Source organism: Labeo rohita, chromosome 13 (assembly GCF_022985175.1).
Source record: "Labeo rohita strain BAU-BD-2019 chromosome 13, IGBB_LRoh.1.0, whole genome shotgun sequence".
In the NCBI taxonomy this organism is placed as follows: domain Eukaryota; kingdom Metazoa; phylum Chordata; class Actinopteri; order Cypriniformes; family Cyprinidae; genus Labeo; species Labeo rohita.
In genome coordinates this window covers 14,061,827-14,080,082 of record NC_066881.1, presented here as the reverse complement: position 1 = coordinate 14,080,082, position 18,256 = coordinate 14,061,827, and the positions used below count along the sequence as shown (strand labels likewise).

At 36.2% G+C, this 18,256-nt stretch overlaps 1 protein-coding gene across 1 annotated transcript in view; it reads left to right on the top strand.

Annotated features, from left to right (window-relative positions):
- Positions 1-18,050, top strand: part of srbd1 (S1 RNA binding domain 1) — an 85,820-nt gene extending 67,770 nt beyond the window's left edge. Inside the window, exons 20-21 of the mRNA XM_051126870.1 lie at positions 11,170-11,354; positions 16,978-18,050. Of these exons, the coding sequence (XP_050982827.1) occupies positions 11,170-11,354; positions 16,978-17,270 (478 nt within the window). The 3' untranslated portion in view covers positions 17,271-18,050. The remainder of the gene's footprint in view (positions 1-11,169; positions 11,355-16,977) is intronic.
- Positions 18,051-18,256: the final 206 nt, after the last annotated feature.

Sequence of the window (18,256 nt, the reverse complement as noted above, 5' to 3'; positions counted from 1 at the left end):
AAAAAAGATTTTTTTTTAAGATAAAAAAAACACAAATGTCAGGACATGTCAAAACTTCCCCAGGACCCCAAAACTCCCTCAGACCCCAGAGGGTTAAATGTAACCCACTGATTAACTACCGTAGTATATTTGATAAATTAACCAACTAGTCCCGACTTTACTTGTTTCCCAAAACCGTAGTATTAAAATTGTCACACCTCCATTGTTTGCACCACATTGTTTCAATCATACGTATGTATACATTGATGGCACATTTAACAGCTCCATATAGTGGTTTGCATAGGACTGGGCGATATGGCCAAAAAATTATCACGATAATGCTATAATGCTATATATTACTCATCATTCAATACATTTAATACATGTCTACATCAATAATATAATAAAATTCGACACAAATATACCCACGTTTCTGACACAATACCAATGTGCAGTTAGTACTACAACAGTAAATCTATGGTAAATGATGGCGATTTATAGATTAAAAAGCCTTCTGACTGTATCACTGCACACAGTGTTTCTTCTGTATGTCGGCGCTTTTTCTTCTGGCTATAAACAGAGTCATTTGTGTTTTTCACTGAATTCAAGCACTTTACACCAGTGCTGTTAGTGACCGAGATTTATCAGCGAGTGAAGACATCTGCTGTAGTATGTTCACGGCATGTCGCTGTTTGAACTTTGATCCGAACAGATAAACGGTCTGACTTGACTAGCGCTCTTTTGTTCTGCCTTTGCCGCATATACATTGTATCGAACATTTATCGAACTCTTGTTTTCATTTATTGAGGAAGTTCACATCACGTGATAATTATCGTTACCGATTTATCGCCCAGCCCTAGGTTTGCATAGTGGTTTGGCGCATAAAAACAACCGCTAATGAGGGATCTATGTATATATTTCTATGGTTTCAACAATATAGAACTGTTGTTAAATGGATAGTTCACCTGGTAGTTTTGTTTTGCTCCTTCCTCTGTGCTTCTGCTTTCGTCACTTCTCACTTCTTCACTCTCGTGAAGCACATATGACAGTTAGCGGAAGCTAGAGATTACATTTTAAAAAAAGGGTATTTTTCTGATTTTCTGAGCAATATGATGTCATACTGCTCATGACAGCTGACAGACTGTCCCATATTAGCATATTTCAACCCTCAGCCAGCCCTGGTGGAAAAAAACAGCATATGCTGGTGGGTAGGTTTTGATGCCGAGATGCTGGTTAGGTAGGTTTTGATGCTGCTGGTTTAGGTTTTGATGCTGGTTTAAGCTGGTCATTAGCTGGTTTATGCTGGTCCTTTGCTGGTCCTTAGCTGGTCATGTTGCTGGTCAAGGACATTTTTTATTAGAACTCCAAATGTTTTTGTCTTAAAGAAGAAAGTCATTTATACACCTTGGATGGCTTGAGGGTGAGTAGATCGTGGGGTAATAATTGATTTAAGATCTCAGAGATGGTGCAAACAAGGTACGAACCTGATGATTACTTCACTATCTTTGCTTGCCCATAGTTTTGCCTTATTTGATGTTTGATTCATCACAAGGTCTCTCTTCCGTCATACTAAACTTATGGCCATAGATATGCAAAAATTAGTTTGTCAGTATGGGAGTTTCTTGGATTCTGTAAAAAGTAAAAAAAAAAAAAAAAAAAATGCTGTGTTCGACTGTGATCAACAGTAAGTTCTTTATATATGTGAAAATGTGTGGGTTTGGGTTTGTTCTTAGTAGGGTTAACTTAGTAAACTTTGATGCATAACTTATCCTACACTGTTTGTGCTAAGGCAGTGTTTCCTGATCTTTTTTTGCCACGGCGGTTTTGATAAGTAAAAAAATCCCACGGCACACCACTAAGCACTTAAAAAAGGTAGAAAGACACTTGCACTTAACATTTTCTGAAAATCATGCTCAAATGGAGTTAACAAAGTTTTTGACAAGCAAATGACGGAAGCAGGCTATGTGTTTTGTCCATCATTAGAGCAGCCACACCTGAGGCAGTAAACTAATCCATTACAGTTTCATCAATTTACAGGTTCTAAAGTTTATTTTAGCTATATGGATGCTCAGTTTTTCTTTTTGTTAAATACATTTGGCCAAAATTTCATGATATAAAAGATGAACTGCTATGCACAGGATATTTAAAACGTACAAAAATATATTGGCTAACGTTACAACTAGACAGCAAATGCTAAGACTCTTCTCCGCTTTTCAAACTCACAAAAACATTAGCCTTTATAGACAGTGTTTCTTGAGTAAAGTAAAAAATGCTGTGTTCGACTGTGATCAACAGTAAGTTCTTTATATATGCTTTATATAATAACTTGAAAACACAAAAAAAGCAAAGTCAAGGATGAATTTAACTCATAGCATTATTATTATTATTAAAATTCTAAAGTTAATGCAATAAAATTATTACCGTACCATATAATCATGTAGAAAAAATCTAATATTGTAGCCTAAGTTGTGATGTACAAAAATATTTCACCCAAATATAAAAATTATGCCATTATTTGCTCACCATGTCATTTCATAGCCCTTTGACTTTGTTCTGTGTAACGCAAAAGAAGATTTTTGAAGAATATCCTGACCGCTCTATTTCATATAATGAAAGTAAATGGGAGACGGATGTTATCAAGCTCCAAAATAGCAACAAAAGCACCATGAAAGTGCTCCATATGACTGTTGCACTCTGTTCCAAGTCTTCTAACGTCATATGATAGCTTTGTGTGAGGAACGGACCACTGAAAGTCTTGGTCTCTGTAGCTTTTATATCAATTGTGCTGTTGTTAGATATGTTGCATCAGGTTTAAGTTAAATTATGACAATTTTCGTTCTTCTGTGAACTGAGTACTGTTCTGTCTTCAACAACCAAGCAACACACATATCCATTCTGGCGTTCCGAGCGTTGCCAAGTGAGTCTGAGGTAGCAAATAGCTCTTCATCATCTTCAATGCAGCATTGGTAACTAATTTTTCTCAGTCACCGAATCATCGGAGGGTTGATATCAAATATCTCACATTCACTGATGATAACGAATTAACTTCAGGGTTACTGCTAGGGGGACCACACACTAAAGCAGCCTCATTGTGTCTGGATAGCCTCTGTCTTTAGGCCCACCCAGTAGCTTACGGTGTGTGGAACAGAGGCCTCCTCCGCAACGCTTCTCGGTGGAGCTGCTTTTCATTATGCCCGGAGGATATGGCCAGCTCCGCTCTTCTGAATCCAAAAGAGCAGGAGCACTGGTACCCCCTAAACACTAACACACCAGAGGGAAACATGAGCCCAGCTGAGACCCCCTCCAGAAACCTGAGCCCTTGGGCCAATCGCCCGCCACCGCCACACTCACACTGTAACTGTTCATAAATCATTCAGAGTTCAGCTCTGCAACCTCCTCTCTCTCTCTCTCTCTCTCTCTCTCTCCCTCTCTCCATCTCTGTTCTGTTCTTGTGCCAACTCTGGCGCTCCAGAGGGACAGCTGGAGGGAAGCACAGTGTCCCTGACCAACATCATGGAAATCTGTGCAGGGCTAGTGGAGGATGATGGGTAGTTGCCACTGGGCAATATGAGTGCTTGAGTAATTTGTTGAAATTGGGAGAAGTACAGGGCACAGGTATATGTGTGAAAGTCATTTACAAGCAGGTGTTGTCAGGGCACCAAGCTTGTGTCTGACTTTTCAATTTATTTTCCACTGGAAATTTGGTTCTGTTTATTTTTCGTATCATTAACAACATTCACCATATGGTGAACTAATGTGGAATAGGACTTTTGGTGATTTGGTCTATATTCCAAATCAACCTATTAGCATGATGAATTACATGTAGATTTAAGTTTGTAACCATTTCTGAGCGTTTTTTGAAGTGTGTTTCGGGTCATTGTCCTGCTGGAAGACCCATGACCTCTGGTGGAGATGCAGCTTTCTGACACTGGCCACTACGTTGCGCCCCAAAATTCTTTGGTAATCATCAGATTCATGATACCGTTCACACAGTCGAGGCATCCAGTGCCAGAAGCAGCAAAGCAAACCCAAAACATCTTTGAACCTCCACCACGTTTGACTGTAGGGACTATGTTCTTTTCTTTCAAGGCCTCGTTTCTTTTTCTGTAAACAGTGCCGTGATATCCTTTACCTAAAAGCTCTACTTTTTATCTGTCCACAGTACGTTCTCCCAGAAGGATTGTGATTTTGTCACATAAGTTTAGGCAAACTCCAGTCTTGCTTTTTTATGCCTTTGTGTCAGCAGTGGTGTCCTCCTGGGTCTTCTACCACAGCGTCCCTTTTCATTCAGATGGCGATGGATAGTGTGAGCTGACACTGTTGTACCCTGTGTCTGCAGATCAGCTTGAATTCGTTTGGAAATTAATCAGGGTTCTTTATCCACCATTCGAATAATCCTTCGTTGTAATTTTTCATTAATTTTGCTCTTCCGTCCACGTCCAGGGAGCTACAGTGCCATGGTCTGTAATGCTCTTGATGATATTGCGCACAGTGGACACAGGAACATTAAGATCTCTGGAGATGGACTTGTAGCCTTGAGATTGTCCATGTTTTTCTACAGTTTTTTTCTCTCAAATCCACAGACAACTCTTTACACTTCTTTCTTTTCTCCATGCTTAGTGTGACACACAGCACAAAGGTTGAGCCAACTTTTCTCCATTTTAACTGATTGCAAGTGTGATTACTATATTGCCCACACCTGTTACTTGCAACAGGTGTGTCTAAATACATATTACAGGAGCATCACATGCTTGAAAAGCAATTATTTCTTACAATTTTGACAAGGTGCCAATAATTTTGTCTAGTTAGTTTTTGAGTTCTGTGTGAAATTTGATCAAGTTTGACTTTTCTTATCTGTTTTTTTTGTGTTGTTGCAATGCAAAAAAAAAAAAAAAAAAAAAAAAAACAATAAGCATGTGAATACCAAAACATTTGCAATTGGAACAATTTTCTGAGAGAAGTATTGCATTTTCTGACAGAATTGCACGGGTGCCGATATTTTTGGCCATGACTGTAGGTAGATGGTAGCTGGAAATAGATGGAAGTAAATAGATATAAATAGAAAACAGTTATTTAAATTGTAATAATATGTTTTGGTATTTCTGTTTTTAATGTATTTTGGATCAAATAAATTGATCTCACTTTTTATTAGGTAGGCTTGAAAAAGTACAATGTACGTATTGTGTTTATATTGTATTGCAAAACACTTTTTTTTCTGCTATATGAGGTATAAGGGACGGGTCAACAGTGTATAAATGTAAGTACAGAAATTAATTACAGATGTAATTACATGCAGGTATTTTTTTAAATGTAAGTACAATGTAAACATGTATGTACACAATAAGCATTGTATCAAATGATTAATTTAAATGTAAGTACATAGTTAAGACCACCTTACATAAAGTGGGACCAATAAATGCAGCACTGGTGAGCATAAGATATATATATTTTTTTAATTTCTTACCATTTGACCATTAGTGCTGTTGTTACTGTGGAGGCTGCATGACATGTAGTGTCAATTCAGTGGCTTGGTTCTGCAGTTCTTTCATCAAATCTTTACTTGAGAGACAAGCTAGAATTCATCCACAATGTGCATGTGTGTCTGTTACTCTTTGCATTTTCATCCCCTCATAACTCAAAGGCCCAACAGAGTCTATGATTATTTTTTGTTTCACTAGCTCTAGTTCTGCTCTAGAACTGTTAGATGTTTCAAAATGTGCATGAAAGGCTATGTTTATAGCCCAGTACTGAAAATGTGTGGGTTTGGGTTTGTTCTTAGTAGGGTTAACTTAGTAAACTTTGATGCATAACTTATCCTACACTGTTTGTGCTAAGGCAGTGTTTCCTGATCTTTTTTTGCCACGGCGGTTTTGATAAGTAAAAAAATCCCACGGCACACCACTAAGCACTTAAAAAAGGTAGAAAGACACTTGCACTTAACATTTTCTGAAAATCATGCTCAAATGGAGTTAACAAAGTTTTTGACAAGCAAATGACGGAAGCAGGCTATGTGTTTTGTCCATCATTAGAGCAGCCACACCTGAGGCAGTAAACTAATCCATTACAGTTTCATCAATTTACAGGTTCTAAAGTTTATTTTAGCTATATGGATGCTCAGTTTTTCTTTTTGTTAAATACATTTGGCCAAAATTTCATGATATAAAAGATGAACTGCTATGCACAGGATATTTAAAACGTACAAAAATATATTGGCTAACGTTACAACTAGACAGCAAATGCTAAGACTCTTCTCCGCTTTTCAAACTCACAAAAACATTAGCCTTTATAGACAGTGTTTCTTGAGTAAAGTAAACGCTGTACTTATTCAAACATCAGTTCTTTATTTACCCTTGCATTGTGAAGAAATAGACTTCTGTCTTCAAACTGCACGTCACAACACTTTATTCTGAATGGAGGCGGGGTGGAATAAAGAGGTTTGACAGACAATTTGAGGATCCTGTGGCATTACACAGTTTAGTCACAAGCATCTTACCTAAGATCAGTTGTAACAGTCCAACCTCCATGTTTTGATGCCAGAGTAGGGATGTAAGTTAGACAAGAATTGAGCGATTGAGGTGTTGTGTTGCTGGATGTAATAATGAACTTAGTGGTTGTCATTTACTCCCGACATCTGAGCTGCTGAAGATACAGTAGATTGCATTTGTTTGTGAAGGGAATGCGCCTCCTGATCTACATATATCCGTCTGTTCAAGCGAATCTTTCGTGATCCAGCTTCACTTACAGCAGAAGTGAGTATAAGGTTTTTATTATGAATCTTTATTATGAACCTTTCCTAATAAAGTGCTAGTTAGCAAGTTTAACGGCTGAATGTGGCTAAAGTAAACAGGCTCGTCACTCCACAGAGGGGAGAGAGGGGCGGGGCGAGCAGAGCTCATTTGCATTTAAAGCAGCCTCGATCAGAATGGGACGATTTTTGCAGAGCTGATTTTAGCAAGGTAAAAAGGGTGTTGTTTTACACTACCATTGAGAATTTTTAACCAAAATATATTATAGACTTTTCATTAAGACCCTAAAGAATCATATCAACTTGTGGAAAATGGGCATCGGATGACCCCATTAATTTCCTTTCAGCTGAAGTAAGAAAGATATAAACATCTTGGGTAACATGAGGGTGAGCAAATTATCAGGAAATTTTTATTCTGGAAGTGAACTTATTCTGTAATATGATTGGTTCCGTCATGTGACCTCTTACTAATTACTTGTTTTCAAATCACGTTTCGTAGTATTGTCAGACAGATCATGTTGTTCATCTTGTTCATGTTCAAAACAAAGGTTAGGACATTTTCCCTAAAAGGTTAGGCCTGCTAAAAGAAGAGATGATCAACTGATTTTATAATTAATTAAAAATGATTACAGTTAAAATTTCTTCCACAGTACAGATTAATGCGTACGCACATGAACTTGTCCTTACCCTTGTTCTAATGCTAATAAATCTGGAGGTTAGTCATTTGCATAAAACATGCCCAAACTCTCTCCATATCTTTCATCACTCTTAGCAAACATATGCAAATCTGTAGATGCAGTCTCTGATTTGCATTTTGCAGAGGCAGCTTGAGCAGTAACACACAGTTTTTCTTACTCTTTTACTGTGTATGATGAAAAGTATAGTATAAAGATAAAATATCTATGTATAAAATTTCATCTCAATGCCTTTAGAAGGCCACACAGAATGTGATTTATTTTTCTCTACATGTGAGTTCAGTTCTACAAATGAATACTTTTTTATACATTTGGAATATATTTAGTTTGAAAGTTTTGTTAGTAAATAAACCTCATTGTTTTTAGACAGGAAAGGCATTGACATTTTTTTTAAAAAAAACTATGGTCATACACTATAGAGATTCTGGTTTCCAATCCCGTTAAACTGCATTTCACATAACATTATTTGTTAATACCTAGACAAGATAAAAAATCTACAGGTATCATATTAATAAAGAATCTGTGTCAATGTTTGTACACATGCAGTTTAAAATTACACCCTACCAGCATCCCTCCTGTCATGCGTACATTTTTTCACGAGGGTGAGTCGAGAAGCAGTAATGATCAGTATGTATGCGTATTAGTGCTGTGTGTCTGTTTGCGAGCTCGGACAGTGTGAAATTGTGTGGGTACGTACAATAGAGCGAGTGTGGATAGATTTGCCTGTCACTGTTGCTGTCAAGCCCTCTGACTGCAGCAGGAAATGGGTGGGGCTTGAACCCACCTGCCCTGTCAGTCACACAGAGGACAGCTGCGCTGGCGTCAGGCTGTCACGGCGACGACCATCCATCAGCAAGCTGGCTCAGCAGGTCTGCCCCCTCCTCTTGCCAAAACTCACATTCCAGTAATGCCCAGGACCCCAGCATTCCACAGCCACCTCTGGAAAGCTTGACCCCCTGATACAGGCTTGCTGCACACTCCGGGACATGTGTGTGTCCCTGTAGAGGTTATATCACTCATTTGCACTGTGCTCTGATGAGAGAACAGTATTTAGACACCAACTTTATGATTTCATAAGACAAATTGAAGAATTATGGACTGATCTTTTATCAGTATGTGTTATATTGACATTTAAAGCAACTTCCAAATGGCGAAAAATTAAATGGTTTTACTGCATGCCTGCCAGCCAATCAGAATCCAGTATTCAGACAGACCATGGAATAAAGTATTAATGTGCCTGATTTATTGATGCACACAAACACACAGAAAGAGAGAGAGGTCTGAGATTGCACGTTGTGCTGCACACATAGAGAAACATTCAGGAGCACAGGGACTTTCAACTTTTCACAACTTTTATTAATAATATGGCCTAGATATTGGATTGCTACATTATATGTAGGGTAATACACTGTTTTTGAGGTAACTAAACACAGCTTTATTGTTTGTAGAGAGAGACGCGCAGATGCAAGTAATTCACACACACAACGATCATCTCCCCTTCTCTTTATTTTTGATGTATGCATTAAGTCAATAATTAATTCAAATCAATGCTATAATTCATTTAAATAAATCTGGTCTTACCACACTTTTTCATGTCTGTGCCTGATTTGAAGTGGGCAGAATGCTAGAGATAATGAGCCATAACTGATCGTCAATTTTTAACCTTCATCAAATATTGTGCTTTAAACATCATTAGCAACTTTAACTTTTCTTATGTTGGAAACCAGATATAACTTGTCATGTGGTATAAGTGGGATTTGTGTCGGGTGGTTCTTGGCCTCCATGCCAAGCATTAAAATTGTTTAATGCACAGCTAACCATCCATTATCTCTTACTTATTCCATTTAACATTTATTATTATTATTATTTTGTCTTTTTTTTTAGCGAAATAGTATAGGATTTTGATTTTCAGTTTTGACCATTTATCCGTTATTGCCCATAATACAAAAATAATAATTGGTTTATTGGTTTCAGCCAGACTTTTAATGTAGGAACATAGTTGTGAATTTTCTAAAATGATTCTACATCAGTGTATAAAAATTGGAATTTTAATCTGCTTTATTATTTATATGCTATGGTCATTTTTCTGTTTTTTTTATTTTCACAAAAAAAAAAAAAACAATTATTTAAATCAGTTTAATTATTAATCTCCCAGCTTATTCAGCAAGCATACACAAAATATTAAAAAAGAATTTCATGAAAAAGTTTGGACACAAAACTTCAAATCACAGTTTTTTTTTTAAATTGCATTATAAAATGAATAATTTAAAAGTTTTAATTAACTAAAAAAAAACTATTTTATTGTTTACTTTTATTGATATGATGCTAAATAAATCTGTTAAATGTGCTGATAAATAAAGTAATATTTGTTATAAGTTATTATGGAGGGACACCACAGAATTAAAAAAAAAAAAAAAAGGTAATTGGGACTTTTTATCTGACTTTTGCAATAATTCTGACTTTTTTTTCTTGAAATACTAGATACGAACTTGCAATTCTTCTCAGAACTGTGATATGAACTGGCAATTGTGAGTTGTAAAGGCAGAATAGCAGGATATAAACTTGCAAATAGTGAGAAATAAATTTAGAATAGTGAAACTTGTAATTCTGACTTTTTTCTTGCAATTGCGAGTTTACATCTCACAATTCTGACATTCTCAGAATAGTGTTATATAAACTCAGAACTCTTATAGTTGCAAAATATAAACTCACAATTGCAGTTGTGTCTTTATATCACACAATTCTGACTTTATAACTTAAAACTGCGAGTTTATATCTCGCAATTGCGAGAAAAAAAGTCAGAATTGTGATTTAAACGAGCTGCAATTACCTCTTTTTAAATTTTTATTCAATTGCGAAAAAGGGGCTTCCATAGATACTTATGATCTGTTGTAAAGAAAATTTAATGGTCCTTTTTGATCCACACATAAAGTCTTTTTCAAAATCAGCTTTCAGCCTTTGAACTTTCAGTATTGTCAGCAGTGTTAGACAAGTTTTTGAACTTACATCCCTCCAAACTATTAACAAAAACCTGAGTGCAATTCCAAAATCTAATCATATTTGCCTAAAGATTTCTACCTTTCCAACATATGCTGTGTATTTACATGCATTTTCTGATTTGCAGTATATGCATACCTATTATGTAGCACAATATGAAGTTGAAGGTTAACCACTGTCTCAGTCTTACAGTTCATGATCACATAATGAATATATAGGCTCATCCTGAGCCAGAGCTTTTGGGCTGTGCCAAGTAATAGGCCATGTCTGGATCTTTTTTGCTGGCTGTGTTTGGTTTGTGTTCCTGCTTCACTGCTCAAGCCTCAGCGCTAACCTTTTCCTTTTATGTACGGCGCTCACTAGGCGGTTAGATTTATGGAGGGAGACAGAGTCTTCATCTCTGGGACTCTAGAAATCAAGATTTAGGGCATAATTAGTCTCACCTCCCCTCCCCTATCTACCTCCTCTCCCAGTCTTTGCTCTCCTCCACTCAGTGTGCCGGGGGAGTTCCTCCACGTGCACTGGGCTCTGAGAAGGGCTATTAAAAAGCCATTCATTAAGACACCACCTCCCATGGACCTCAACAGACCTCACTGCCTTAACACAGCGTCTGAATTAAGTGTGTGTGGAGTGTTTCTGAATAAGATATAAAGTTTACAGAAGCTGTTATGAAATCTCTTTAAAAACTGATAAAATGCACTTACATTTATTTCTTAACTTGTCAAGAGAGTAATTTTCTGTTCTTGCTCTTAGGTTCTTGTCTCAAATAGGGGGCAGTTTGGATCAGATGGGCAGCACTGCGCTCAGGCAGAGTATCGAGTGCAGTGTAAAAAGCAGCGGTCTGGATGTCTTGGCCAAATCTTTGGACACCACACCTGAGACTCTTCAGCTCATTGTGGACGGACTCACTCAGCCACCTGGCTTTGACATTCGTCAGGGTAAGAATCTCTCTGATGTGCCCTTTCTTTTTCCTCTATATAGGGGACAGTGTAAATTTTGTATCTGAGGGTAACTGCAGGACTCATTCATCAGTAAAGGTGCCCCGGGACAGTTTACATAACTGTAGCCCGTTTTTTGGCCAGTGCTGCATTGCCATAATCACTTTTATTAATTTTGTATATTATTTTCTTAAAAACTGCTGATTTGTCATGCTATCTGACTTAGTCCTGGGACACACTAGATGGTTTTCAAATCTTAAAACTGTGGGAGACCACAGACATAATGACAGTTCAAACAGTTTTTAGCTTTATAATCATTTTGATTGTAGGAACAGTTTTACACTAGCACAAGATTTATGAAAACTCACGAGATCAAATGTGACTTGAGAAGAAAGACAAATGGAAGACAACTGACGTCGTCATCTGGCTGTCATTCTACACAGTCTGTTTTACAGCAAAAAACGAATAGAAAAAAATAAAATGGGTAATGTTCTTTGTCTAATCTACTTTCTACTTGTAGCTGATGTTGTATAGCTGAAATGTGGCATCCACAAACATGCCACGTTTCAGCTATACAACATCAGCTACACAACATATACGCAACATCTCGTAGGTGACGCTTGCTTACTCTCATTGGCTATTGCAGGTATCACGTCAAAGGCAGCCCGATCAAGAGTCGTAAATATCATACACGTTTGATATTTACGCTTTGGGATCATGGAGACTCTGATGTGATGGGGAGCAAAAAAAAAAAAAAAGTAATGACACCACACATTTGAGGATATTTGGATATTTTAGACAAAAAGTCAGTTGCAACAGGCCTCAGATAGGGCCACGATCATTGAGCAGTGCAAATCGGGCTCAAAATCTGGCTTAAAATCTTCAAGTGTGCTGGCCAGCCTAAAAGATTATGTTTTGTTGAAACTACAAAAATGTTTTTTGATAGTCTTTAGTAAGATTGATTAAAAATAGAGACCATTCAGTTTTGTTTTGCATCTTATATCCTTATTGTTCAGAAGAATTGTTCATGGATTTATTGAAGTTACATTATAGCTGTGAAATTTCCAGCTTGTTGCAAGTTGCAAAAGAAGATTTTAGTGAAATAAAGAACAATATAGATACAGTTGAAGTCAAACGTTTACATACATCTTGCAGAATGTTCATTGTTTTACCAAAATAAGAGGGATCATACTAAATACATGTTATTTTTTGTTTAGTACTGACCTGAGTAAGATATTTCACATTAAAGATGTAGAAGAGAAAATAATAGAATAATTTATAAAAATGACCCCATTCAAAAGTTTACATACACTTGGTTGTCAATACTGTGTTGAATGATCCACAGCTGTTTTTTTTTTGTTTGTTTAGTGATGGTTGTTCATGAGTCTCTTGTTTGTCCTGAACAGTTAAACTGTCCGCTGTTCTTCAGAAACATTCTTCACATCCCACAAAGTCTTTGTTTTTTTTTTTTTGTCTTCTGGGGAACATGTAAGTATCTTCTGTAGCTTCTGAAGGGCAGTACTAAATTAAAAAAAAAATATGATATTTAGGCAAAATAAGAAAAATGTACAAATCTTCATTCTGTTCAAAAGTTTAAACCCCCTGGCTCGTTTTTCTTTTTGGAGCATCAGTGAGCGTTTGAACCTTCTGTAATAGTTGCATACGAGTCCCTCAGTTGTCCTCAATGTGAAAAGATGGATCTCAAAATCATAGTCATTGTTGAAAAGGGATCAAATACACAAAAATGCTAAAAAACCACATGAAAAACCGTGGGACCTGAAGAACTTTTCTGAAGAACAGCAGGCAGTTTAACTGTTCAGGACAAACAAGGGACTCATGAACAACTATCACTAAACAAAAAATCACAGCTGTGGATCATTCAGGTAACAACACAGTATTAAGAATCAGGTGAATGTGAACTTTTGAACAGGGTCAAGTTTTATAAATTCAACTATTATTTTCTCTGGTGGACTATATGTAAATGTCTTTTATGTGAAATATCTTATTCAGGTCAGTACTAAATAAAAAATAACATGCATTTTGTATAACCCCTCTTATTTTGGTTTATGCAAGGTGTACTTTTGACTTAAACTGTATTTCTAGAAAGTATAAAAATACATTTCTGAAAATTAAAATGCATTATTCTTTTGTGTTGGGTCCAGTGAAAAATCATAACTAACAAATCATATAGAAAAATCCTTGTTGGTTACCCAAAAATTAAAGTTTATCATTTACTCACCCTCATGCGATTACAGACTCATTGACTTACTTTCTTATGTGGAACATAGCAGAAGATTAGCTGAATGTCTGGGCAGCTTTTCCCACAAGCTTTCACGGCAACCCATAACAATTTTTTTTTTTTTTTTATTATGTGAATTTGTTTAAAATGTGTACTGTATTAATTTGTATGATCTCATTTGTACATTTTCATTCAAGCTAAGGGTTATGTTTAGTTTTTTTTTCTTTCTTTCTTTTTCTTTCTTTTTTATTTTTGCTATTATTACAGTTTTGTATGAATTCATACGAAGTTGGCAACTCAAAAATAGTTTTCTCATGAAGTCAGGTTGACTTTTCCATACAATGGAAGTGGATGGTGACCACAGCTGTAAAAAGGATGAAAAGGCACCTTAAAGTACAACTCATACACTATTTTTAAAGTCAGTATGAATGCTTTTGTGTGGGAACAGACTTAAGTTCAAGTCATTATAGATAATCTTGACGGCTTTGGAAATTATCACTATTTTCATTATCATTAATTGAAAAAAAAGGCTTTCTGCTCTAAACATCTCCTTTTGTATCACACCAAAGAAGACAGATCATACAGATTTGTCAGGCGGCTGAATAAATGATGAATTTTCATTTTGTGTTTCTTTATGAAATGTACATGTAGGATGACTTTACACATATAGACAGGCAGGCAAATGCAAACTAAGCGTTTGAACGTATTAAATTTTCTATAATGTGGTTCGGACCATAGCCTGTGGCAACATTTCATAACAGATGTTTAATGTACATCAGGTTTCAGGTTTTGAAATCAGTTTAGCACAGCACAAACCAAAGTATCAACGTACTTTCTCAACATGGCCGCTGAGCAGATCATAGACAATGCTGGCATCTCATGCTCTTTTCCTCCCTCCCATCTAACGATTCTCCTCCCGTCTCCCCTGAGTCCGTCTCTTGTCTGTGAGATGACTGGGCGGCGCTCCAGGCTTTTGAAGTCTTGCCGCGTAATTTGGGGGAAGACCCGCATTATTAAAGCAGACCTGCCGACAGATATATCATTAATGAGAGAGAAAGCTGCGTAAAGAGGAAAGCAGAGTAGCCTTGATCCCAGCGCTAAAATCCCCCAGTGACTCTCCAACTGAATAAAAACGACCAAACAACAAACGCCTCTTCTGGTTTTAATGTTAAGTTCAGACATCTGAGAAGACATTGTTTTCCTTCAGCGGGTGTTGATAGTAAATGTTATGTTTCATTAAAAGTGACAGGATTATAATTGAGATGAATGTCTTAACGTGTTTTCAGGGTTGTGGAGCAGAGTTCATTATACGCAAAGAAAGGTTTTCTTTGGGAACGGGAGGGGGGTTTATTTCCATACTTGAAAAGATTATGCCAGTGCTCGTTGAAGTTGAATTAAGACTCTTTGTAGGTTTTTTAGAAACAAGTTAATCTGGAAATGTCACAAAAAACATCTGAGTTGCACATCTGCACATCTGAGTGTTTTTAAACATCATTGATCAAGAGATGGTACTCCAGGCGATGAGATGATGTGCACTAGATAGGACGCTAGTTTTCTCATCAGTAGGCTGCAAGCTCACTTCCCCTGGTTGGAAGCCTGATGGGTTCTGCGTCGTAGCCAGCTGTATAAATAACTGCCATGTGAGCGGTGCTCTAGGTAAGGTGTCCCGGATAAGAATAATAAGAGATGAATGTTTCCTGGACTGCAGAGCCTGCTGAGAGGCCATGTTTATGTAAAAAGCACCTCCCAAAGAAAATCACCCAAAAAAACAGACAAAATGGACTCGGAAAGAAGAGGTTTGAGAGGCCTGGTAATTCTATTTGTTTTAAACCATTAACTGAAGCTTGTTTCTAATGTCTAGCTTTGGAGTTCTTGGATCAGGTTGGAGGAGGGTGCTCAAGACTTGAAGGGAAGGACGTTAATGTCAATCTTAGTCACTGGAAAAAGACAAAATCTGTTTAAACATTTTGTCTTTCCTTCTTTCCATCTTTGCTTCTAACGGTGCAGTCACATTTACCGTTGTAATTTCGAATACAAGCATTTGTATGTTTCGCGTGAGAGTGAAAATGTTGAAGTTGGTCACATGAGTTTATCATAAATTACAAAATAAAAACTATTGTGCCTGTAGCTTAGGGCTGGGCGATATGGCCAAAAAATTATCACAAAAATCTTTTTCTTCATATCAGTCAGTATCGATAATTATAAATGTCAAATTTTTATTTCTTTAAAGTTTAAAGGCAGATTTTTGCTACATTGTGAAAGTTGTAAAAAAAAAAAAAAAAAAAACAGTTAAATGTAACTTTAAAATATTCTTTATGGTCAGAACATGACAAACACTTAATGTTTTTTGAATTCTTCACACTTTTTCTAGTCATTTTTCCATAACTAAATAAATATCTTAATAGAAAAGAATTTTTAGTTCTACATGTTTTAGTGAGTAATATTGTTTCAAATCAAGAAACAGGTTTGTGTTACCTGATAATATTAATAATAATAATAATATAACATTTTTTGTCTCTTAGAAATACACATTTGATAGTAGCTTGTGTTAGGATGCAAATGTAGGATTATGTTCATTATCAAAATCAGTAATATCTGTAAATATTGTAGCAACCTCATTTTTATATGGTGAAATTTAATTATTCTGGCTGTGAGTTTTTTTTTTTTTTTTTTTTTAATTAACCATTGCTCTTCCATAGTATCATCCATAGATCATGATAATAACAGTTAACCACAAATGTTGTACCTCAGTACCATGGTAAAATGTATGGTTAGTCTAAATGCATTTAGTATAAATGCATACATGCTATAGCTTAATCACAAAAAGTACTGTGATTATATTTCATTACTCCTCCTTCAATACATTTAATACATGTCTACATTAATAATATAATAAAATTCGACGCAAATATACCCCACTGTGCAGTTAGTGCTACAACAGTAAATCTATGATGACTGATGGCGATTTGTAGAATAAAAAGCCTTCTAACGGTGTCGTTGCGCACAGTGTTTCTTCTGTGTGTCAGCGCTGTTTCATCTGGCTATAAGAGTCATTTGTGTTCTTCACTACATTTAAGCGCATCACGATGGCGTTGTTTAGTGACCGAGACTCAACGTCAGCAAATGAACTCATCTGCTCTAATAAGTTCGCGCCATGCCGCCGTTTGAACTTTGATCCGAGCGGATAAACGGCCCGAGTGTTGTGCTTTGACTAACGGTCTTTTGTTCCACCTTTGCCGCATAAACATTGTATCGAACATTTTTCGAATTCTTTATTGTTTATCGAGGAAATTCATAACGTGCGATAATTATCGTTGTCGATTTATCGCCCGGCCCTACTGTAGCTTTACCATAATTGTTTTATTTTTCTATTGTTCTTAACAGATTTCGAGCAAGCAGATTTCAAGCGGGAAATTGTGTCCATGAATGACCTGCACAATGGGATGGTGCTCACAGGTCGTGTAACGAACACTGCTTTATTTGGAGCCTTTGTGGACATTGGAGTCGGACGGTCTGGTCTCATCCCAAACCGCTTCATCACTCCAGATAAACTTCCTATTGACCAACGGCGAAGAAGCCTAGCTCTTGGCCCAGGTGAGCGGGTAGAGGTGCGGGTCATGAATGTGGATCTTCAGAGAAATCGGATCACTCTGGACCTCATTAGGGTACTCAGATAGGAACTATTAATTGAAGGTTTACTGTAATTAAGTCTAGTTATTCAACTCTGCTTTCATGTCACAAATGTGAAATAGTGTATTTGTTAATGGAAAATCAAGATTTTGTAATATTTGAAAGTGGAATGTTCTGAAATGTTCAAGGAAAAAAAAATATTTGCACTTTAGCAAGTGTCTTACTAATCAGTCTGCAAATAGTAATATTAGATTTGTATTGTTTTTTTTTTATGTCTGGTAACAAAAAAAAAGTTGCTTTTTTTGTTCTGTTTTACATTTGACCTGCTGTTACTGTAGTTTTCAAAACCTTCAATAAAATAGAGATCATGTTCCTTGAAACACAACAGGATTATAATGATGAATGAATGTCTTCCCAAATACGATAATTTTTGTTGCAAGCGAAGCCCTGCTTATAATATTTAGTCAAACCAAAAAAAAAAAAAAAACAGTCAAACCAAAAACTTTCAGACACATTATCACAGTTTATTCACTATAGTTTAGAAAATGGTAATCAAATATGACAAGAACGCAGAGTTGATAATGTCAGACTTTAACTTTGATAGAAAGGTATGTAATGAAAAATTCAGACTCAGCTGTTATTATGACAATATTTACACAATTATCAATACTTTGTTGACCAATTACCAAGCCATGCATACTTTTGTTCAGTCTGTGGTGTAAAAAAACACATGGTTAGGTCAAAGTGTCTAAATAATTTTTAGTCCCAGTTTTTTCTCAATTTTACTGGTAATCCACTGTATGAATAATTTTTGGGTATAATATGTAACAGTTTACTTTATTTTGCTATCCTCACTTAGATTATATTCTATAGTGTCCTGCACCCACTAGTAAAAAATATAAAAATTTATATCTGGTGTCTGAATAATTTTTGGTTTGACTGTATATTCTCAGTAAATTATTAAAATACTATCTGGAGAATATTTACTTAATTTAAGCATATTAAGAGTTTTTGTTAATTATAAAAATATAAT